Raw genomic sequence first — 25,820 nt, 5'->3', positions numbered from 1 at the left:
GTGTGCTTTTATCTCGGGGGGGTGGTTCTCATCCCCTCTCGGAGGTGGAAAATTTTTTGGTCAAAATAACCACGGAAGTGGCTGAATAACCTACTTTTAAGCCAAAACTCTTGTTTAATTTTTTCTGATAACTCAATAATTTTTGAGTTATTCGTGGTTGAAAATTTGCCACTCTCATTGAATAATGGCACCTTTTCGGACGTTTTTTTGCGAATAGCTTAAAAATTATGCATCTAACGAAAAAAATTATATAAAACATTTTTGTAGCTTATGAAAAATCAAAGAGATTGGTTTCTTCATAGATCTTCTAGTAATAATACAAAAAGAGATATGGTAGGTGAAAACAGATTTTTTGGTGCATGCTCAAATCGGTGTGTTCAACTTAAAATATCAAAAAAAGGGTTTAATGTTACAAATAATATTTGTTGTAGTGCTTGAAAAGACCTTTTAAACGAGCACTGTTAAATGTCGATTACATTCAAACTAAGCGAGACATAATGCAAAAAAATTGATGAATAATTTATTTTAAATAAAATGCGTAGTATAATTTAACGCCTCATCCACCAAAACTTAAATGCATCGTATTCCTTTTTAGTCCATGTAGTGAGACCGCTCCCGTCTGAAAAAATTTCTGATTCGGTTTCTTTGTGGATTCCTATTCAAAAATATCTCCTTTAAAGAAATCTGAATGGTGCCGGGCGGAATTTTTGGGCAGAAATTGTTTAAACAATTTTTTTAAACAAATACAAAAGATCAACTTTTTTTTGACTCGAAGAATATTTTTTTAGATTTTTTTGGGTCATTCTAAATAAGAAAGGTATCTTGTGATGTTTCTTAGAAGTTGATAGTTTTCGAGTTATAGGCGATTTAAAATCTGAAAAATGCGAAAATACGCATTTTCGGAAAAAGTTTTTGGAAAAACTGCGCGCCGCAACGGCAAAAAAATCATATGGACACGCATAATTAACAATTAAATAACAACGGTGTAAATTGAAGTTAGACCCGATCAGTCTGCAGAATCTTGAAAATGAATGTTTAAACTACAATTCAAGTACGTGACAACCTCAAAAATACTAATTTAAATATGAGTTTTTAAGCCTTGAAAATGCGTATTTTCGCATTTTTCAGATTTTAAATCGCCTAACTCGAAAACTATCAACTTCTGAGAAAAATCACAAGATACCTTTATAGAATGACCCAAAAAATCTAAAAAAATATTCTTCGGGTCAAAAAAAGGTGATCTTTTGTATGTGTTTAAAAATATTGTTTAAACAATTTCTGTCCAAAAATTCCGGCACCTTTCAGATTTGTTTGTTTAAAGGGGATATTTTTGAATAGGAATCCACAAAGAAACCGAATCAGAAATTTTTTTAGACGGTAGCGGTCTCAATACATGGACTATTTACAATACCTTTTAGTATAGTGTTATTTCTATGTTAAAAAAGTTGAACGGGTTAAAAGTGAATTTTTTTTTTGTAAAAATAAGACCAAATTATAGAGAGCAGTTTTAAATTTTCTTAAAAATATTCCTTTTTCTCCATTTAACTCGAAAATGATAAGAGATACGAAAAAAGATACAGTACAAAAATGTAGGGTTTTTTTAAATAACAATTTTGTTTTGTACTTCATTACTGTATGTCTTTATTATTTTTGAGTTACATGGAGAAAAAGAAGATTTTTAAGAAAATTTAAAAATGCCCTCTATAATTTTATCTCATTTTTTTCAAAAACCATGGATTTTCAACCCGTCTAACTTTTTGAACATAGAAATAACACTATACTAAAAGGTATTGTAGAAGGAAAATCGATGCATTTGAATTCTGGTAGATGAGGGGTTAAATAAACTTCGCATTTTATCTTAAAATAAATTAGTTATTAATTTTTTTGCGCCTTATCTCGCTTAGTTTGAATATAATCGACGTTTAACAGTGCTCGTTTTAATGGTCTTTTCAAGCAGTGTAAAAGATATTTGTAATATTATACCCCTAAAATCGACCATTTCTCTGTTATTTTAAATTGAATACACCGATTTAAGAATTCACAAAAAAAAATCTCTTTTCACCTACCATATCTCTTTTTGTATTGTAACTAGAAGATTTATGAAGAAACCAATCTCTTTGATTTTTCATAAGCTACAAAAAAATTTTATATAGTTTTATTTGTTAGATGCATAGTTTATAAGCTATTCGTAAAAAAAAAACGTCCGAAAAGGTGACATTTTTCAATGGAAGTGGCAAATTTTCAACCACGAATAACTCAAAATTTGGAGATAAGACTATTCCCAAAAATTCTTTAAAATCCTTGCAGTATGATGTAATTCGGAGCTAAGTACCCTGACTGATTGCACAAATAAAAATGATATTTTTTGATGCATGTTAAAAGTAAAAATCTGCAGCTTTTATAAGGTACCTGTAGAATTACCATATTTTTACTATTTTATATCTTATGAATACAAAAAAACCATAGGAAAAAATTGAATAACTTTGAAACTAACTAATGGATCGAGCTAAAATTTTAAGGGGGTGTATCAAAGACTGCAAGACAGCAATCAAAAAAGTAACTAATTTATTAATTAATTTTAAAGTTAGTTGACTTTTACAAAGTTTTAAGCCGTTAACGATTTACCGTATGTCGCAATTAGTAGAGCAACAAATTAGTTCAATAGTTATTTTCCTAACAAGTGCAGAAAGTCATTCTTTTCCGCACGCGACTGCAGTTTGCCGAACGACGCGAAGCGGGAGTTCGGCAAGCAGTCGAGTGCGGAAAAGAGACTTTCTGCAAGAGTTAGGAACAATATTTTTTCTAAGAGTCTTTAAAAAATTACCAAATCTTAATCAATTAATTTAATTAATATGAAAATACATACACAAATTAATTCTTTGACAAGGTTGTCAAAACCAAACTTTCAATATAATTAGTTAGCATGACGACGATCTTAGTTTCCATGACGATGATTCAAAACGACTGTTATTGTCTACCGATTTGACTTTCGAATATTATGTCAAAATAATTTTATGTCATCGAATTGTCGCGTTAATTTCATTAAAACAGGAACACAATAAGATATATTTGAAATAAATTAGTAAATAATATCTCAATATTAGTTTATTGTATGTATTATAATTACTTTAAGGCCATATTAACATATCTAAATTAACAAGCGTGCGGAAAAGTAACACGCGTGCGGAAAAGTGAAACTTTCTAAACTAAAATGCGTGCGCGAAAGCAGACATTTTTGCACGCTCGTAGAAATAGTATATTACTTTATGAGGCGGAGAAGCATGACTTTTCTTGACGCGCCCGATATTACGCGCCGAACGAAGTGAGGCGCGTAATAGAGGGCAAGTCAAGAAAAGTCGCTTCTTTGCCGAATAAAGTATACTATTTTTTCTTCAAACGTAGCAATTTTCAACCATAAATAGTACAATTCATACGCTATTTTTACTCGAAATTAACTGTGACAACTATCAAAGTCGTCTAGATGTTAGAAATTAAAATAATTAAGTCGTCGGTGGGATAAACACTCATGATTCGCCAACATCGGGAATGATTGCTGAAAGTTGTGCTCGACCATCAGTATCATCAACAATTACCAATGCGTATCAAGAGTCGGGATCATTTTTGCACGGTTTCAATTTTGAAAATGCTTCATTAACTAATTGTACTTTTAATATTACTATAAATAAAAATGATGTTTAATTGTTGTTAATGACATTTGTATTGTTGCTTTGTGACATGTTTCATATTGTTGCCATGACAACATTTTTCCCTCCGCCGTAAAGAAATGGAAAAAAAAACTGCTGCCGGCGGAGACATCAAACTTTGACAGGATCAAGTTAGATAAGTAATGTCATCATTATTTGACGTTTCAAGAAAAAAATATTTTATACCTTATTTTAAATGTTTTTCCATATACAGTCGAACCCGCTTATTGGAATAGCCTTCGTGTCAAACAAAAGTATTCCTATAACCGGGATATTCTAATAACCGATCATGGGTGGCTAGTGGAAACGTTTAGGGGCCCCAAATGTCTATTCCTTAAAGCGGGATATTCCTGTAACAGGTATTCTAATAAGCGGGTTCGACTGTATACAAAATATTTATATTTATATATAAATAAATAAGTGAAAGACAGTTTAAGATTTAATTCTGGTGGTATGACCACCACCATATGTTTATTTACGTATCATCCTCTTGGATTCTTCAGAACAGTCTTGTTCTGCATATATACCTTCGTTTTACTCACACATTGAATACTAGGAATCAAAATTCGTTTGATATTTACCTAGATAAATTGACGTGTTGTGGAATGCATATCGTAGATTCCCCATGTCGATCCATTTATCCTTGTAAATTCTAGAATGATTGGATACAGGTAAAATCAGAATTTGTTTCTAGCCTAAGATATCTTTTAGTTTTCCGTTTCTATAAGTAGATACTTATTTAATGGTAAGCAAGAATTAAAAAGAAATCGCATTTTTCACATTAATTTGTTATTGTTCTTCTTTTTTTTCGCCTTCTATCGTCCATGTTTGGACACAGGCCTCTTCCAACTCATTCCATCTAAGTTTTCCAAATCTGGTCCTTCTACTCTTGCTCTTCTAGTGATTTCCGTATTTTAGTACTCTTTCTCAAGTTTTAGAACTTAGCTTAAGTAGATATATTCCTGAACTTGTTCTATCTCCCTGCCATTACCAGAGAACGGTAGTTCTCGCCAGTGGCGCACATCCACACTCCCTTACACGCGACATTATATATACACGAAATTTTCGATTTTCTAAATCTGACTGAATTGAAAATTGGTCCCATCTTAATGTTCAGGAAAATAATCACCCGTTCATATGTCAACCATCCATTTTGGTCCACGGGTGCGGATTTTACAGCCCTTCCTATTTAGGGTCTGTTCTCGTTCCCAAAACTCCCAAAAAAATTCGAAAATTTAACTCCGACTTTTACGGCTTCTGATAGTACTGATTATTACTTTTCTAACGCATGTCTAATTTTAAAAATCGGTTATTCCATTCAAAAGTTACCGAGCTCAGAAATATGACTCAATTTTTATTTAAAAAAAGGGAAAATGTTTGTCGATATGTATTATTGTGTATCATTTTATCAATCAAAGATAGAATAAAAACTTTATTTTTTTTATATAACGCGCGCAAATAAATTTGATACACCCTGTATATTGATTTGTAACTATTTATTAGAAGTTAGCTTATAAGCAGTGGGTTTATCCTTAATGAGTTTTTCCCTGAAGAATTAAAGACATTTGTAAATACAGTGAAGTGAATAGACAATTTATTTCGGATTATAATTTTAAAAAGATTGTTTTGTAACGGGAAAGGCAAAAGCCACAGGTAATTAGTTTTTGGAAAAATAAGGTAGAGAAATTTGGAATTTCAAGTCCCTTTATTTAAGCCCAAGAATATTGGTAGAATTCCCGAGAAGCAATTATCAGGAGTAGAAGTATTTGTTGAAAGAATGCATGGGTTTTTTCGAATGAAAAAAGAGCAAGTTGGAGAGAGAAATGTTTCTGATTGGCTTGGCAATTTGGAATGGGGAGAGAGAAGTTGGAATGTTCAGACAGTTTTGGAAAAGGAGATCATTGTGTGACTGGCATCCGAGAAGGGCAGTCAAAGTTTTCGCGGATAGTTCAGAAGCAAGTAGTAGTGGTTGTTTGATAGTGGAGAGTAGCTGAAAAGTGGAACGAGAGACAAATCAAATCGAGAAGAAATACCTCTTTGATTCTGTAAAGTCCAAGAGAGTAAGTTAGGTACAAGAATTATCGTTATTAAAATTATTTGTGACACCAAGTAAAAAAGATACTTGGGTCTCAGGAGATTATTATTGTGAGAAAGAGAGGAGAGAGTTTTGGAGTTTATTGAACGAGTACTGGTCAAAAGAGGCCTGGCTTGTGTGGAGAAATAGTTGCTGGTATGCTGCTGGATTGATGCTAAGAACGGAGAGGGCTTTGATTGGTAGCCTAACATAATCAACAAGGAAGAGCTGTTTGGGTCAAGAGGTGTCATCATTGTGTGTGAATCAAAAAGGTCAGTCAATAACTTATGTGATAGATATTCTTTATAATCAGAAGTTAAAATTTTTGCGTAAAAGCATATGAATTAAGATTCCAACATTTCAAAAATTTAATAGGAAGTATAAGTAATTTTGCGAATACCTAAATTTGTTTATTTAGCTTGTTTTATTAATGGTATCAAGAACAAAGCGATAAATATTTGTTTGAATTGAATTAATTTATGTGGTAAAAGTTTCCATTGGGACAGTTATGCCCACAGGATTTAATTTAGAAATTTTCAGAATATTGCTTTTGATAATAAAAGATATTTGTATGTGCTTATTTATGGTATTTCTATTTATTTCCTTTTCCTATTTTATCCCAATAAGGATCAACGAAGAGATACTGAAACCACGAGAAAGGATAAGTATAATCTAAGATAATTTAGTTATTTTTTTTATATGATAAAAAGGCACCCTGAGATTTTTCTTGATTTGTATGTATGATTTGCGACAATTGAATAATTAATTAAATAATTACTAATTAATATAAAAGTAAGAGAAAGCAGATCATAACAGTATGTATATGGAAAAGTTAAAACGATATAAATTTTTTTTCTGTGTTTGAAGAGGGGGTCAGGGCCGATTCAGAACCAATGTAGTTTGTGATTTTTGACCACTTATAACTTAGCTATAGGACTTGGTAGGTACAAAACATAATATTTTTTGGGGGTATATATCTTCGGTTCAAGAAGAGACAGGAGAACCGCAAATACACCAAATTAATAGTATGGAGTTAATCTTTCAAATGGTGTCTAAGCTGCCAGGATCAGACATACACACGGCTCAGTATAGCCGAAAAACTGAAAAACTAAACTTTGAAAATTTTGGTTTTTAGACAATTACTCAAAATTTCAACCTACGAATTGCGCCAATAACTGAGCGTTTGTAGAAGGACTCTAGGCGAATCTAAAGGTGTATAGCGAAAATTCGAATTTTCAAGTTATAGGCTTCATAAATATGATCATGTTTCCTATGGGAAAAATGGTTTTTCAAGATCAATAATTTCTGTAATAGCTTCAGTTATTATGCTTGACCTTAGATTCATCAGACACTACTTGTCAATAGGTTCTAAACTCATATTAAGTGATCAAAATCGGTTAAGCCGTTAAGAAGTTATTAAGCTACAAAAGTATAATCCAATTAACGATTATTCCCTAAATAGTTAATGTAGTTGTAGTGGTTACGAAGCTAAATTTGATCTGGCATCGGGCAATTCGAGTTCATTTACCGGCAATCCCAATATTTTTTTTCAATCTATTTCGAATAGAAAAAAAAATCTAGTGTACATTCGATGGATACTAGATCATTTGGAGATAATGCGACAAAGGCGACTATTTATAAAGCTTAACGTGTAATCGAGAAATATTGCATTTAACTTCATACATTTAATTTATAAATAACTTTGAAAAACTCCTGATACTAGAATAAAAAACCACTAAACGCCGTAAAAATGAGTGGCGCATACAATATCCCAGCTACAAAAGATCTGATATGAATATTACGTGGCGCGAAAATGTATTTTCATTTTGATGTAAAACAAAATTTTAGTTTTATTTTAAAAGGTTTTTTCATAATGTTTGCTAAATTTGAAGTAAACGCGCCACAAAATAGTTTCAAAATTCGAACTGTATCAAAGTTACTCTTTTGTGGCGCGTTTTACTTCAAATTTAGCAAATATTATGGAAAAATCTTGAGAACTAGAATTTTGTTTTGCATCAAAATGAAAATACATTATCGCGCCACGTAATATTCATATCAGATTTTTGTAGCTGGAATATTGTATTCGCCACTAATTTTTATGGCGTGTAGCGGTTTTTATTCTTGTTTAGAGTTATATACGTCTGGGATCGTCTGTGTTTGTCATTGTTTTCGTTTTTGTTATATTCTTTTTTAGGCCGACGTTTTATTTGGAACTGCCTGTCTGTTCCTCCACCATATTCGTTTATTACACCAGTTCTCGCTTTATTACGATGTCATCAGTGTAATGTTGCCATTAACGTTACTACCATATGTTGACCAATTTGTAGTTCTGAAGACATCTTCTAAGGATATTTTAAAAAGGTTCTTATTGATGTTAATTTTTAATATGTACTTAAAGAAACAGCGCCGAAATTTTTGTAGAAATCATAATAGGGGTTTGTGGTGCAAATGTGACGAATAAATGTTTTCTGATTTCTGACAGCAGTTAAATGTGTTTTGAATTAAATAAATAACATACATTCTGCTTTTTGTGTCAATTTGATTTAAAAAAAATTATACCCTCTATAAATAATTATATCAATGTTTATATTCTTGCATAGAGAATTGAATAATTTTGCAAATGAGCTATCACACGACCCCTATTCTTATTTTAAAAAATCATCATACAAGACGACAAAACAAGCGACAAACGACAAAAAATCATAATTTAAAATTAAAAATCGACCGGTTTCAGGATCTATCCGGCTAACAAAATAACGAATTTATTCCTTTCATTTTTACCATATTGTATATGTATATGTATATGTACGAGTATATTAACGGAAAAACTTGTCAAATAGCTGACTATTGCGGAGTCTTAAACACGGTTAAATTTTTCTTGTTTCCTTGTACGTCAGTCAATGAGAGCAAGAAGAGGATATTATGTACCTCCAAATTCTATCCTACTGCATGTATTTGAATGAAATTTTGGGAATAGCCTTTACTTATCTAATTCTACTAATTCAAAGTTTACCCTACATACTATAAATCACGGAAGTGGTTAGAGAGCCTAATTCTAAGCAAAAACCGTCTGATAATTTTTTTTTCGAAAACTCAATATTTTCGAGTTATTCGTGCTTAAAAATTGGCCATTTTCTTTGAAAAATGACACCCTTTCGGACGGCTTTTTGCGAATACCTTAAAAACTATGCATCTAAGTAAAAAAATTGTAAAAAACATTTTTGTAATTTATAAAAAAGCAAAGAGATTCGTTTCTTCATCAATCTTCTAATTCTAACATAAAAAGAGTTATGGTAGGTGAAAAGAGTTTGTTTTTTTGTTGCATGCTCAAATCGGTGTATTCAACTTGAAATAACAGAGAAACGGTCGATTTTAGGTGTATAATGCTTTGAATACCTTTTGCAGTTCTTGAAGAAACCTTTAAAATGAGCAATAATAAATGTCGATTACATTCAAACTAAGCGAGATATGCTGCAAAAAAATTGATGACAAATGTATTTTAAGAAAAAATACATTTAGTAGAGTAGTAAATTTAACCCCTCATCCGCCAGAATTTAAATGCATCGTTTTCCTTCTACAATACCTTTTCTTGTAGTGATATTTCTATGTTTAAAAAGTTGGACAGGTTTTAAATGAACTGTTTCTGAAAAAAATAAGATGAAATTATAGAGCGCGTTTTTAAATTTTCTTAAAAATCTTCCTTTTTCTCCATGTTACTTGAATATGATAAGAGATACAGTAGTAAAAAAATAAAAACTAAATTTTTATCTAAAAAACACATTTTTGTACGGTATATTTTTTGTAACTCTTATCATTTTCGAGTTACATGAAGAAAAAGGAAGATTTTTAAGAAAACTTACAAATGGGCTCTTTAATTTGATCTTATTTTTTTCAAAAACCATTCATATTAAACCAGTCCAACTTTTTGAACATAGAAATAACACTATAGTGAAAAGTTTTGTAAAAGGAAAACGAAACATTTAAATTTTGGTGGATGAGGGATTAAATATACTTCTCATTTTTTCTTAAAATACATTATTCATCAGTTTTTTGCAGCATATCTCGCTTAGTTTAAACGTAATCGACATTTATTATTGCCCATTTTAAAGGTCTTTTCAAGCACTACAAAAGATATTGGTAGCATTATACACCTAAAATCGACCATTTCTCTGTTATATCAAGTTGAATACACCGATTTGAGATTGCACCAAAAAAACAAACTCTTTTCACCTACCATATCTCTTTTTGTGAAAGAAAAAATCTCTTTGTCTTTTTATAAGCTACAAAAATGTTTCATAATTTTTCGTATTAGATGGATAGTTTTTAAGGTATTCGCAAAAAACCGTCCAAAAAGTGTCATTTTACAATGAAAATGGCCAATTTTCAACCACGAACAACTCAAAAATTATTGAGTTTTCAAAAAAAATTATGGAACAGTTTTTCCTTAGAATGAGGTTCTTTAGCAACTTCTGTGGATATTTTGACCAAAAAATTTTTCGCCCACTTGACGGGGTGGTAACCGCCCCCAAGATAAAAAGCGCCATATTATATAGGGTAGACTTTGTTTCTTGAGCTATTCCCTACTTACAGTGAAAATATCAAGTAAATTGATGTAGTAGGATGGAATTCGGAGCCAAATACCCTCATTGACTGCCCTATTGGACTAAAAATCGAATATTAACTGACAATAAGGTATATGTCAGTCAAAGGTAAATATGATACGATCTTTTCTTTGATACAAAAAGCGCCATAGAAACAGTTCAGTATTGTATAATATGAAAGAGGAGAATTTGACATATTTCCAAGACGCGCATATATTTTTATTAAAGGATTCATTAATAAAGTTAATCCCCTCTTGGGTACTTACGTAGGAAATCATCGGCAGATTCCAAGCGGCGGCTACCAGCGCTTCCGAAGAACAGGTGTCGTCTGGTCCGATGAACGCCACAGTGCCATTATCCCTCATCTCGGTCATGACCCTAATTGCGTGGGCGGCCAAGGGGGATTTGCCGCGAGGGAGTCCCGATGCCGGAGTGTTCGTCCCGATGTCGGCGGCCACGTAGCGTAATCGACGGCCCGGCAGAAGATCTAAAACACAAACAAAACAATGAAAAGGGTTTTGGTTAATTCGTGTTTGTTATTATTAATAGTGCTAAAACTAAGAGATTAGCCTGATACTGATTTTTTGTTTAACGTTGTAATTAAGAATGTAATCTTTATATTCTCTTTTTTTATGCTTTTTTAGGTGTTAAGTTAGGATTCCAAATTTTCATTTATACGTTATTATTAAAGTCCGGATTATAAGCATTTTGCTTTTTTTGCTTATTATTAGGATTTTTAGTAGAAATGCTTATTTTGAAGATATGTCGCTTATCTTTGTTTATTTTGCTTCTTATGATAAACTATAGTTAAATTTCATGTATTACTTCCTGTCTTAAGCAAAATTCTATAAGTATACAGAGCTATAAATAGGGATGGGAAAAACCTACCGGTTTTAACCGAAAACCGTTTTTTTTACTTCGCAATAACCGGTTTTATCGGTGGTTTTTTGTCCCGGTTATAACCGGTTTTTCCTTTTTAAAGTAAAAACCGGTTATTAGGTTTTTACGGTGATTAGGATTAGGTTAGGTATTATTTTGGATCCCAATCATAATTATCATTCCCAAGTAATTATTCCAAACAAAACTATAATTCAAATTTTATTTTATAAATGGGCGGCTGAAATGCAAAGTGGTCTAAGTCATACAAACCTGTTTCTGAGATAATTGATGTTTTTGATTTTTTGCAATAATTTTGTAATGACTGACTTTAGTTAAACAATTATTTTTTAGTTACTTTTGTACAATAATCTTTTATTTTTTAAAGCATATAACGTTTTTTAGCGTGTTTTTCCTTAACGCTATAGCCAAAAAACTGACTTAGACCACTTTACCTTAAGTAAGTTTTAATACCAATTTTAATTAATTAGATGGGTAAAAGTGGTCTAAGTCAGGACTTAGACCACTTTACCGTAAAACGTGACTTAGATCACTTTGGCTTACATTAGTTGATACTTTTAGCTATCTGGGAAAATGAAAAATAAAAAAACTGGTAATAATAAAAAGTAGCTTACTTTATTACAGTTCAACTTGTATAAAAAGACATGATAGGCCTACATCAGATAAATGTTTTTTTAATCAATGTCTTCGTCTTGCTCTGGTTCAGCCACCTCTTCCAGGAGTCCAATGTCCTCAACATCATCACCTGTGATCAAGTTACGGTAGAACTCATGATGAACGGGTGGAATATAGTCCAAAAGGTCTAACATATCCCTTTTCTTCTCTTTAGTCGCAGGACGGGGAGCATTGTACAAGTGACTTTGTTCAATCAACCCAACAGGTATTTGGTCATTGTTTCGATTTTTCTTTGTCTTTTGTTTCGACCAAGCGAGAGACACTGATTCAAACTGTACATCTTTCTGTAGAGTTTCCTTGTAGAAAAGGACAAAAGGATCTTCTCTGATAAATCTGATCCACTGGGTTTTCAGCCAGTTGAAGTTTCCTTTATCAACGTTCACTGACCGTTTAGTTACAGCATCAACTAACTCCGTGGTGGAATAGAAGTCCTCTCTGTCCATTTTTGTTAAGTGAAACGGATTCTTACTTCGGCATTTCAGGATGGCCTCATTCCACTCATTTGGGGAATAAATTACCTGTAGCTTTTTCTGCGCATAGGACTCGATTGAAGCAAAGTCCGTGTCATTTGGTAAAAATGAATGGCCACTTACCATGTATTTCAAATCAATTACATCGATAGACGTTTCCATCTGTGTCAACTTTTGCATAGCAAGAGCAAAGTTCCAATTTCTGTTTTGTCCAGTACATGTATCGCTGTACATAACAATATGTTTGCAATCTTTAGCCCTTGATAGCAAGTGCTTGGTTACGCAGGAACTAATCTCTTGGGAACCACGGGAAGCTTGGGTTTCGTCCCATGTGTACATAAACCCTAACCTATTTTTGAGTTCGTGACACCCTAAATTGTACAAATACATGTTTCGCTTATAATAAGCTATACCAGTAGTAAGTCTAGGAAATGGTAAAGCCTTTTCCAGGTCAAATGTGAACGCATAATAGTTTGGATCATCTTTTGATTGCTTTGCGTCTTCGTCCTTTGCTGACCTAGCAGCTTCTGCTTTTCTTAAATGCAGTTCATGCATTGCTTTCAAATGTTGTTTTTCCTGCTCATTTTGTAATACGTTCAATTTAGTTCTAAACACATCGCATTTTCCGCAAGTATCTTTTAGAGGGGAATGAAAATGTAAGTTGAACTCAGAGTTAAATGTGCGACGATACACCGCCTCACTGACAGGATCGCCTTTCCCATTACAGTATTCTAAATACGACTTGTACATAGCAGTGATGGTCAAGTGTGATGGTAAATACTTTCTGTTAGGGTTTTGAGTCCTAGTGTAATGCGATTGGTACGCAGGAAAAGAGAATATATGTTCCCTAACAACATTCATACGATCAACAGCAATTTTGTTGGCTGGAACATGACAGCCACGTTCGTCCAATCCAGGTGCTTTTCCATCTTTTAGCTTCTTCAAGGATCGCGTCAATCGACCGTGGCTGATCTGAAAGGTGTCAACTAAATACTGTCTACAAACATTGATGTTGTTGCCATCCACATTATGAATGTAAAAATGGTTGGACGAGCTCTTGTTTGGGCGGGAACCATCCCTTGGCCGACGACATTTTGGGATTTCTTGCTTAACCAAGCCACACAAATAGGCATTTTGCAATTTGAAAGATCCCAACTTCCAAAAAACTGAAAAAGCATGTTTCCTTGCTTCTTCATCAATGTTATTGTCACATTTCTTTTTGCACAAGCACGGAGTATTTCTAAATAATTTTGCTAGAACTGTTTTACCTTTCTCTGTTTTATAGGACGAACCAGAATTCCTTTGCTTCTTTCTAATTTGTCGCTTGCTTTCTCTTCTTTGACGTTTTCGTGTCCTTTTGGGTGGCTCTTCTTGAACAGCAACTGGAATCATTTCATCATGTCCTTCGCCATCACCATCACCAGCAGAATTTTCAGGGTTTCCAGAGTGCCGAGAGTCATCTGTAACAAAAAACACATATTCGTTTATACAGATTGAACTATAGCTGTACGCTCTAAAAAAAGTACCTATACTACATTCGCTCTCGCGAGATTTTTTTTGACACTGACGTTAGTAATTTCTTTTTTGAAAAGTTCAGTTGTCAGAAGTGACTGGAAATTACTACAAAACCAACGCACCTGCTCATATCCAATATTATTAATAGTAAACAGACATAAAAATAACATAAACCTTACGCCAATCAATAATTATTTATTTAAACCATTATAATGTATTGATAGCAAATGAGAAAATTATTTATTGTACAAAATAAAAATATTTTGTAGAAATAAACTTCACAAAATTTTATGAGATTAGTAGACACTCCCACTATTTCTAATAATTCTTCTTTTTTTAATGAATGATTAAGTTGATTTGAGTTGATTTTAGCAGTTAATAGTGTGAGGTAGGAATTTTTGTGTTGTATGTTTCCTATTCCGAATGTGTCAAAAAAAATCTCGCGAGAGCGAATGTAGTATAGTAATGTGTAGATCTAGGCCCAGCCCGGTACAAGTTTTGAGGTTAGGTTCATAATTATTTATTTTCTTACCTGAACTAAATTCATCAGAAGGTTGGAAGTCATCTGATCCTGAGTACTGAAGAACGCTAGGCTCACTAGGTGTATCATCGTCTTCCATCACCGTGAACTTTATAAACACAACAATAATTGGCAAAAGAAAGCAACTGTTTCAAGCCTCAGCTGGTATGACAAGTGAATGAACAAATTGATTTCAGGCAAACTGGTCTAAGTCTGACTTAGACCACTCTGCCGGCCGAATATACAGCTGACATCAGTCAGGCACAGTAAGCTTCTGCGCTCTAGCGGATTTTTAGGCGAACTACGACTTGGGTCTCTTTGCCATAAAATGAAATCAGCTGCTGGCAATCCAAATATGACCATAACTCAAAATGACAAAAAAAGTGACTTAGACCACTTTGCCTTTCAGCCGCCCAAATACAAATTAGACTGTTTATTAATTAATAAATGTCTAGACAAATTGCATATTTGTAATGTACAGAAAAATTACATACAAATTAAAAAAAGAAAGATCAAAATAATTCAGTAGATCCCGAGAAATAGAAAATGATGCTAGTTTTAAATTGCTTTTTTTAGTTTTTGAACTCGTGCATTTGTCGGCTCCCAGCTCCCCCTTCACTTACCACGACTAGTCACCAATTGAACTACATTTTTAAAAATTCGTGTAAAATACCAGCTTTTCTAATATGTAAAATTACTTTTTCTACGGACAACATTTTTAAAGTTATTCTAAATATTTTTAAACTACAAAATTTCACAAATTTGGCATTAGGATTTTTGACTATATTAGATAAACTTTTTATAGTTTTTTAGTACATTTTGATAGTTTTCTACTTTCATTTGGCATACGCAGAATTGCCCTATCTTCATCATTTTCTGTCTTATGTTATTGTAAAATAAAGGTCCCTGGGATAAACAATTAGAATAACTCTTAAACTAATTAATGGATCGGTCTCAAATTTTGAGGGTTTGTTAAGTACTCCAATACCCAACTTTGGGTGAAACACTAAAGTTCTAAGGTAGTTTTAGTAAAAGTTATTAACAAATAACGATTATCATTTATTTTTCAGTTTGCGTAGTAACAAATTACCTTTTTAACTTTCAAAAATCGGCATTTTGAAGGTTTTTTAATGTTCTAAAAAATTAAATTTTGTAAATTTATGTCAACTATTTAGCTTTTGAATGGGGTGCAAAAAATCGAAAAATCGTGGTTTTTGCACTAAATTGTTAATAATTAAAAAACGGACGCGAACTCTAGGCAGGAAACAGGTAGATTTTCATCCTATAGGTATACAGTAACTAAAAAAGTAGTCAGCTACCTGGATTTTTGAGTGTCCCGAACATAGTCTATTTCTAACTTATTTCTCTGGAGTAATGTTGTTAATTGTTTTTATGCTAATGACCATAAATAAAAAATATATTAATATGTGTAACAAAACGATCTCTTCTACGCCGTCTATGTAGGGAACGCGTCGGTAAGACGCGTACCATAGGATAAGACTTTCCGGGAACCAACGGTTTTTAGGTAGCACAATGCATCGATGGAAACGGATGTATTTACCTGAGAAAGATACAAAAGACCTTTCTCAGTTTGCTGTTTTTATTTTAGTTAGTTAGCATTGAGATCTTGTAACGTATAGACGAAAATACACCTTTTGTTCGATTATCGTGATTTTCTTATAATCAACCCTACAACCTGAGATCATTACCCTAAGTAATCATCACATTGTCGCCCAACTCGTGGCTTGGGGATTTCGCGATAAATCGTATATTTCGGTAGTTTGAATGAAAAAGCGTGCTTCAGCATTTTTTGGACACTCTTTCGCGTGAAAAGTGAGTTTCGATAACTTAATCGGACTATTTTCACTGTTATAACCTCGCTAACTCCAGTTAAAATAATATTAAGTGCTTCGCTGGTTAAATAAATAATCAAGTGGACTTTTGTTTGTTAATAAATAACAAAGTGATTCGTTTTAGTTATTCAGACACTTCTGTGTATTTTTATTATGTATTAAACGATTGATTGCTTTCGGTTACGTGTAAAAACCTTGTGTTTTGTGAAACTCGGAAGTGAATTAGTGCTAGAGCTGTTCCAAGAATTGTACAGGTGGTATGCAGAAAGCTGTTGGAGGTATCCCTTATCCAAGCGTGGACACAGGAGAGCTATTTACTGGCAAGTACATTCCAATTTTGCATGACCAATCATTTTTACAATTTGCGTTCCACGCAAAACATTGAACATTCGAGTACCATAAAAATTATTTCTAAGTCGGACTCTATTTCAAATAGATCGGTGGCAACAAACATTAACGACATGGCTCAAAACATAGTATTGACAAACGAACAATTTAAAGAGCTGTTATCGAAATTAGCGGTACAGAGTGCTCCCGTTTCGCCGGCGTCGGTTCAAAGTGGCAACCTATCGAAATGCCATTCGCGTTTTGATGGACACAAAGACACCGACGTTAATGCTTTCATCAGCGCTGTCGAAATCTATAAAGATTGCGCATTAGTGTCGGACGAGAATGCTTTTCGGGGAATCGGTATGCTTTTCGATAATTTCGCGGCAAAATGGTATCAAGGCGTCAAAGACACTATTAAGACATGGGAGGAACTTCTTAGTCTGCTTAGAGTTACGTTCGGTCCTAAAAAACCTGCTTATCGCGTGTACCGCGAGTTATTTGCCGAGGAGCAAAACGAAAAAACAACAGTAGATGTCTTTGTTTGTCGTTGTAGGGCGGTTCTGGCACAACTAGACCCAGGCAGCCTTACAGAAAAGATCCAGTTGGATATGGTGTACGGACTATTAAACAAGGGGATTCGAGAGAAGATTTCGAGGGATTCCGTTTCCACTTTTACCGCGCTGCTTACGGCGGCACGAAAGGTCGAAGATGTGTTTGAGAAACCTTGTTCTGACGATAACAAAACTCCAAACAATCGACAAACTTACGAAAAACGTCCGCGATGTGGATTTTGTCGCGTTCCGGGTCATTCTAAGGACGAGTGTCGAAAGTTACGTGATAAACAATCTAAAGACACACCGACAATTCCGAAAGAAACCGCGAGTTCTCCGCGTACGATTAGTGCTACCGTCGGAGCATCCACTTCGAACTCGTCGCGAAATAGTGTAAACAACCCGTTATCATGTTACGGATGCGGGAAACCGGGTTTTATCAGAGCCAACTGCCCAGTTTGTAGTCATACAGTAACATCTTCGCTAGATTTCTCTTCCTTAGACACGTTTATTTCACCTCAACCCAGACCTGTTCTACGTATTAATATATTAGGTCATGAGGGCCAAGGGTTAATAGATACAGGTGCTAAACAAAGTATAGCTGGTACAACGTTGTACAACCTTTTAGAAAACAAAGGACAAAGTTTTAAGTCCGAGCAAATTTCTGTAAAATTCGCTGATGGTGTTGGGAGAACAGAACTAGTGTTGACAACTTTAGTCGATGTACACATAAGAGGTAAAACGGTGCCTACAAAGTTTATAATTTTTCCTGATGCACCTAATAAAACTCTGCTAGGTATCGATTTTTTGATAAATGCACAAATCGCTCTAGATTTTCACAATAAAGAATGGTATTTTGCAAATGACAGCACACGACAGCAGTTGCTTTTTGAAGATACAGGTACAGAATGTATTGAAATTCATTTTTGTGAAAACTTGAGACCAGATGAAGGAACGATGCTAGCGGATTATGAACGCAATCGACTGGATGAATTTTTAGAAGGTAGGAAGGATACTTTCAGAATGGGGGGAGAGCCTACAGCCTACGCTGAGCATCGCATTAACACAGGAAATAATGCACCCATCGCACTGCCACCATATCGGATGTCACCTGCAAAGAGAGAGGTATTGAAAACCGAGCTAGATAAACTCCTGGAGGAGGGCATCATCGAAGAATGCGAAAGTGCGTGGGCCGCGCCGATAGTATTAGTACCGAAAAAGGATGGCGGTACGAGACTTTGCGTTGACTATCAACGTTTAAACGCCGTAACTACTAGTGACTCGTATCCGTTACCGCGTATGGACGATTTACTACACGCCGCGAAACGAACATTTTACATGTCTACGATAGACTTACGATCGGGGTATCATCAAGTCAACGTCGCGGAAGCGGACCGTGATAAGACTGCGTTTGTGTCACCGTTCGGGACTTTCCGATACTTACGGATGCCTTTTGGTCTCAAGGGAGCCCCAATGACTTTTCAAAGACTCATGGACCGTTTTCGTCGTGGTCTTAGTAACGTAGTGGTTTTAGGTTATTTAGACGATATCATCGTACTATCCAGCTCTTTTGATGAACATTTAAACGATCTAAAGTTAGTGTTCGATAGACTAGACCAATTTAACCTTCGGGCAAATCGGAAAAAGTGCGTGTTTGCTCGCGAAAAAGTAAAATACTTGGGACATTTGATCACTCAGCAAGGAATTTCGGTCGATCCGGATAAAACCGCTGCTATATCGGAACGGTTACCGCCGAGAAACGTTAAGGAAGTGCAATCTTTCCTTCAGACGGCTAGTTGGTTCCGCCGGTTTATAAATAATTTTGCGGACATATCCAGACCCTTGAGTGACTTAACCAGGAAAAATAAGCCATGGAAGTGGACGGAACTGGAACAGAACTCATTCGAAACACTTAAGAAGTTACTGATTACCGCTCCAATTTTACGGCAAGCAGATGAAAACCAACCGTATATCATTCGTACTGATGCCAGTGGTTACGCGTTAGGAGCAGTGTTGCTACAAGGAGATATCGATGACGAGCATCCCGTGGAATACGCTAGCAGACTTCTTACCGCTGCCGAGCGCAACTATTCTACTTCGGAAAGAGAAGCTTTAGCTGTTGTATGGGCCTTAGAAAAGTTCAGAGGTTATATTGAAGGTACGAAGATAACGCTGCAGACTGATCACCAACCCTTAAGGTGGCTGCTAAGCCTGAAAGCTCCCACAGGAAGGTTGGCAAGATGGTCACTATTGGTCCAAGGTTATAACTTAACCATCGATTATCTGCCAGGTAAACGTAACATGGTAGCCGATACACTTTCCAGACCGCCATGTGAACACAATGATGTACTGTCTTGCGAGATATGTGAAGTGCAAATTGACTTGCCTCATCGATCGGCATTTGAGACCAGGGTGGAACAATTGAAAGACCCAGATGTCGCCAAAATAATTCAATCATTCGAAGACCCAAATTCGAATGAATATGTAAAATGGACAGATCGTGGATACTTGCTTACACAAGGAGTACTCTACCGTTATTCATCGGAAGAAGACGAAGAAGAGGCTCAGTTAGTAGTACCCACACACGAGCGTGAAGCCATTATGAGAGAATATCATGATGCACCGACGGCTGGTCATTATGGTATCGAACGTACGTTGAGAAGAATTGCTCAAAAATTCTTTTTTCCAGGCATGCGTCGTTTTATTGCTGAATACATTGATAAATGCCAAGATTGTCAAAGATATAAGGCCTCTAATCAGAAACCAGGTGGACTATTACAAACCCCTGTGTATGCGCAACGCTTCGAGACACTTGCCATCGACTTATTTGGACCGTTACCTGAAGGATCGAAAGGTGAACGTTGGATTCTCATAGTTGAAGACTCCTGTACTAAGTGGGTGGAGTTATTTGCCTTAACTCAAGCAACTGCACAAGAATGCGCTATGAAGCTTATTGACGAGGTATTCTTACGATTTGGCCTACCGAGAAGGATTATCAGTGATAATGGTGTGCAATTCGTGTCTGACGTGATGCAACAAGTTTGCTATGTGTTGCAAATCAAAGAGACCTTTACTCCACTCTATCACCCTTCTGCTAATATGGTAGAGCGCAAGAATAGAGATTTGAAGCCGAGACTTGCTATGCTTGTAGGAACGGAGCATAACATTTGGCCTGAGAAGTTGCCAATGGTTAGATTTGCCATGAACTCAGTATGGAGCGAGTCTACAGGACAAACCGCTGCTTACTTAACTTTTGGACGTGAGCTGCGAACTCTAGACCAAGTTAATCGAGATATTCGCCAAGTTGTAGAAACTGAGAATTTTATACCTCAAATATCTCCATACTTAAAACGCATGACTGAAACATGGCATGAATCGAAGATTAAGCATGACAACGCCCAAGATAGGCAAAAGAAATATGCTGATCGACGCCTGAAGGAACCCAGTCCATTCAAAGAGGGAGATTTAGTGTGGGCCAATACAACTGCTCCTAGTAATAGGTCGAAAGGACAGACGGCTAAATTCTACCCGAAGAGAGATGGACCCTATAGGATCAAGCGAGTGGTATCGCCTGTAAGTTATGAGCTTTGTGGAGTGGACACCCCTACTGCCCTCGGTGTGTTCCACGTATCGGCGCTTACACCTGCGAAGCTCAATGACTCTGAAGTTCCAACCCCTGTAGTGCCAAAACGAAGACGAGGACGTCCCAGGAAGAAAACTACATCTTCTGCTGGCCTCTCCTCTAACGATATCGATGCCAGGGGGGGAGACTGTAACAAAACGATCTCTTCTACGCCGTCTATGTAGGGAACGCGTCGGTAAGACGCGTACCATAGGATAAGACTTTCCGGGAACCAACGGTTTTTAGGTAGCACAATGCATCGATGGAAACGGATGTATTTACCTGAGAAAGATACAAAAGACCTTTCTCAGTTTGCTGTTTTTATTTTAGTTAGTTAGCATTGAGATCTTGTAACGTATAGACGAAAATACACCTTTTGTTCGATTATCGTGATTTTCTTATAATCAACCCTACAACCTGAGATCATTACCCTAAGTAATCATCACATATGTTAATTATTTTTCGATTTTTTATTATATTATAGTTTAATACTTTTGTAATTTTTTATTTATTGTTAATAATACGATAATTAAAAATAAATGTAATTTAATGTTAATGTCCTTTACTCATATTTATATCATATCCATGTTTTCTTACAAATTTTTTTTCTTGAACCTTGCTTATTTTATAAAAACTATGCTTATATTTGCGTCATTTTTCGCTTATATAAGTGCTTATTTTGAGCTTTCTGTCATGCTTATAATCCGGGTTTTAGTTATTATAATGTTCCCTACAGAGCCTTCTTTCAGTCGTGATTCGTCGCAATCAGTCATATTCTTGTATTTAGGTATACAGTATGAAGCAAAAGTATGGAATAAATTCATTATTTCAGAAACAGAGGGCTTTTAGAAAGAAATCTTAAAACATTTTAAATAACCGCCATCGATTTTGATATATATGTGTTGGAGATTACGTCGTCAGTGTTAACGTAATGACATAATCAATGATTTTGTTAAATACAAACCGAGGACACGGGACACCACATTCGAAAGGTCTCCTAATCTCATTCGCAACGATGTATTATACGAATATTTATTTTTAGAGGGTTAACCAAAATTAGGTACCTACTTATTTCAGTATGATGCGCGATGATGACTTTTCAATGCACGATTATTGATATAATATGATGTACTTCCGATTACACCTTTTTAACCGGAAGTGATATAAAAACCATAAGCATATATTTATTATCATCTTGCTTCAAGGCGCGTCGAATAATATATCGCCTGTACTATTTCGGCGACTTTAAAACAGTACTTCCGGTTGCAACTCCGGTAAAAACTCGAGGTCCTAGGTCAAAATTCTTACCTTTAATACCATACTTGGGTTATAAGGTGTCATTCAACACCTCATATGTCATTCTATCTATTTTAATAATGCAGGAATTATATTCGCGGTCAGACATATGAACGAATAGGCAGGCGTAAAACCGGAATTATACATTTGTTCTTGTCTTGCTACTGCGCGTAGAATAATAATATAAAAAAAAAGCTAGTAACTATGTCCATTTTCCGTTGGAATTTACCAAGCTAGGCAGACGGGGATGTGAATTGCAAATTTTAAAATTCCCTTTTGTCTTGTTTGCAGCATCCATCTGGCTTGCAATTTTTAGAAGGTGTTACCAGGAAAATGGTCCAATAAGTTTTTCAATTAAATATCTTTTAAAAATATTTTTAATAATTTTTATTAGGATGAAAAACTTTGACTTTTATTTAGCATAATATGTTACTAGGCACCTACTACCATCACGTTAATTGCAATGCGGGCACTAGCTGGCTGAAGATTTTCACTTGGGTCAGAGATAAGCAAACCCATGACTCTCTGATGATGCCTCTAATAGGCGAAATCTTCGATTAGAGTGCTGGTTTGCGTTCTCTGAACTAATTAGAATTAACCCTTAAACGCCCAAAGGTGGGTAAAAAATATCCACCTAATGCGTATTGCCTTTTAACAAATTTATTACGTGTTTAAAAATTTTTAAAACATTATTTATTTAACAATAAAACACTGAAAACGTTTGTTTTCTATACTTCCACAAAATTTATTACAACTAAGTGACTACAGCTGTTTCGGCAGAGTGCCTTTCTCAAGTGATATAGTTTATAATGTGTTTGCCTTTTTAAGTCTTTAACTGAAGAGGTTGAGCAGTGGGGAGCTGTTTGTCTCGAGTTGGTCATTCAGAATTATATCTGTATTTTTCAATTTATTAATTTCCATAGATTCTAAAAAAGATAGCTTAAGGCCTTTATTTTGGATATGCAGAATTTGAAACTCTTCATTGAAAGAATGATTATGATCTAGAACTGGGGTGGGAAAAGTGCGGCCCGCAGGCCGCATGCGGCCCTTTAGACATTTTTTTGCGGCCCGCGAAAAAAAGTAAATTATTTTCATTTAAAGATTTTTTTAATTATTGCTAATACATATTGATAATTAAATAGAGATAGTAAAGCTATTATCACGTTCGCAGCGGGTGATTTTTGCGCAAATTTTCAAAATAACGCAGGCAATTATTTGGGTTTCCGGCACAGTTTTGTCGGCTCTCTCAATGAAATCCATGAAATTTCAACAGATGGAAATAATATTTTTGAAGTAGTCAGAAACTGGAAATTTTTAAACTATGTCGTAATCACCTAGTAAGTGTAACACCTGATGGAGCACCAAAAAGAGGAGCAAATATTGTAAACTTAAAGATTACGTTCGTGAACAATCTCCAGAACATGGTTTATTATTTTGTCACTGCCACTGCATAATCCATCAGCAGGTATTGTGCAAAAATGTTTTGCAAGTAAACATCGTCATTTCAATTATAACTAATATTTTTGGTTTTATTCGTTCAAGAGGAATAAATCATCGTGCATTCATAGCATTTTTGGAAGAGTTATAGAAACAGAACATACTGATGTTTTATACCACAATCATATTCGATGGTTAAGTTTAGAGAAGGTTCTTAAAATATGCTGTGAATTAGTGGAGGAAATTACTTTATTTTTAGTAATGAAAAACTGCGACCAATTTGCTAAATTTATGGTTTTGAACTCAAATGAAACTTTTAAAAAGAAACTCAAACTATTCATTGATTATACAAAAAAGGAAGAATTGGTTCAATTATTTCCCTCATTGAAATCATTAAATAATGTACCATAAAATAAGTTTAAAATGTATGAAGATAAACTTTGGAATTTGAAAATTGTTTCAAAGATTTTGAAGATATATTTTTCATTGCCACTTCCAAGAAACTTTTTTCCCAATTCAAATTGATTCGGTACCAGTCTACATTCAACCAGAAAATAAACCACAATTTAAGTTTGAAATTAAAAATTTATTTGACGTTTCGATTTCCACGAATAAAAACATACAAAGCGATTCAAAAACATATTTAGATGTTCTCACTTTACGATTTGACAGACAAAAAAGAAATTGAAAATAAAAGTGGCCAAAACTTTAAACGCGTTTTTCTCAAAACTGCTTTTTTCAAAGGCGGTTCACATTGCAACTCAAAAGATGTATTCCGATGGGTGAGTTGCGGAATTTAATTGAAATAAATGTAATAAAACGACCAAGAAATAATGTGTACAAACGAATGGTAATTTTTATTGTTAAATCGAAAATGTGTTTCGTTTTTAGTCTCTCGGAAGGTCGAGCCGGTATACGTGTTTATCGTTCACATCTTGGCTAGTGACTGATATAGAAAACCCACAAACGGTTTGTTATCTTTCTTCCCGTTGACCAGATGACCGAACGATAAATCATTTATGGTCTGGCGTCTACTATTGCAGTTAACAATCTCGATGCATTAGGTGGGTTTTTGACACAATAATTGTCTGATAAAGTACTTAATTAATGAGGGTGCACTTTGTTGCCGCATAGACGAGAAACAGCTGTGACAGGGTAAAGCCCTGGTATTTGAATGTGCATTTCGAATGACAACGTTGTTTCGTTTTTGAGAAAGAATAATGAAAGAAATAAGATAGTAAAATTAGCGGAAATAGTAATTATAGCGTAATGCTAAATAATGCTTGATAGATCCACCTGAAATTTTTTATAGATCTTTTTAGACATTTCGTGAGGTAATGCTGTCGAGATATTTTTTCTTTAAGAATAATAAATAAGTTTGTTTTGCACCCCTTTTTTACAAAAATTTTTCTTATTTTGACTTCTGAGTGCTATCAAAAACTCAACAATCATTAAAACTAAAAAAAAACTTAACAGCGTTACCTCGACAAACTCATAAGCTAATAAAATATTTTTGAATTTTTTGTTGATGTCTACTGCAAAATTCTTTTTTTTTATGTGTGTCTGTAAAAATGTGCCACCGTTAACCTATTTTTCAATATTTAGTCTTGAGATTTTATTGAATATTCTTTGAATTGTACCGAATATGTTTATTTAATTTAAAAATAAAATAATTCTACCATAGTATTAAACAAAATTCACAAAAATGTGCTTAAAATGTTGATTTCAAACTGTATCTACCCCCCCCCCCCCGCCCTTTAAACAAAATTAGTAAAGAGTTAAAAATTGGAACATGCTAAGGTAACAAAAAAAATTGCGGCCCTCGGTAATAGACCAAAAACCTTTTGTGGCCCTTACTAAAAAAAGTTTTCCAACCCCTGATCTAGAAGGTGAAGTGCGTATGTAGAAGTGTCTGTTTTTCTATTGCTGAAAGCCCTTTTGTGTTCTGCTATCCGTTTGCCAAAGGTTCTGTCAGTTTGACCGATGTAAGTTTTCGGACAGTCACGACAAGATAGTTTGTACACACCACTCTGTAGCTGCTTTCTCTTTCGGCTTTTATTGTTCTTAATATATTTACTTAAGTTGTTGTTAGTTTTGAAGGCTGGTGTTATTCCTTTCTTTTTATGTATCTGGCTATTGTTGTTGTTATCTTGCCAGTATATGTGAGAGAGCAGAAGGTACTGGGTTCTTTCTGTGGTGGTGGATACACTAATTTCAGGGCTTTCTTATGGAGTTTTTGGCTTAACATTTTGTTAACTGTTTGTTCGTTATAGCC

General features: G+C 34.6%; 1 protein-coding gene across 1 annotated transcript in view; it reads right to left on the bottom strand.

Moving 5' to 3' along the window:
* The window catches only part of LOC114330024 (guanylate cyclase 32E), a 965,459-nt gene that overhangs the window by 861,511 nt on the left and 78,128 nt on the right, over positions 1 to 25,820 (bottom strand). The window contains exon 2 of the mRNA XM_050647412.1: positions 10,646 to 10,866. Coding sequence (XP_050503369.1) covers positions 10,646 to 10,866 — 221 coding nt within the window. The remainder of the gene's footprint in view (positions 1 to 10,645; positions 10,867 to 25,820) is intronic.

Source organism: Diabrotica virgifera, chromosome 1, assembly GCF_917563875.1.
Source record: "Diabrotica virgifera virgifera chromosome 1, PGI_DIABVI_V3a".
Lineage (NCBI taxonomy): Eukaryota > Metazoa > Arthropoda > Insecta > Coleoptera > Chrysomelidae > Diabrotica > Diabrotica virgifera.
The sequence above is the reverse complement of the archived record's forward strand: the minus strand, read 5'-3'. Positions and strand labels throughout refer to the sequence as shown.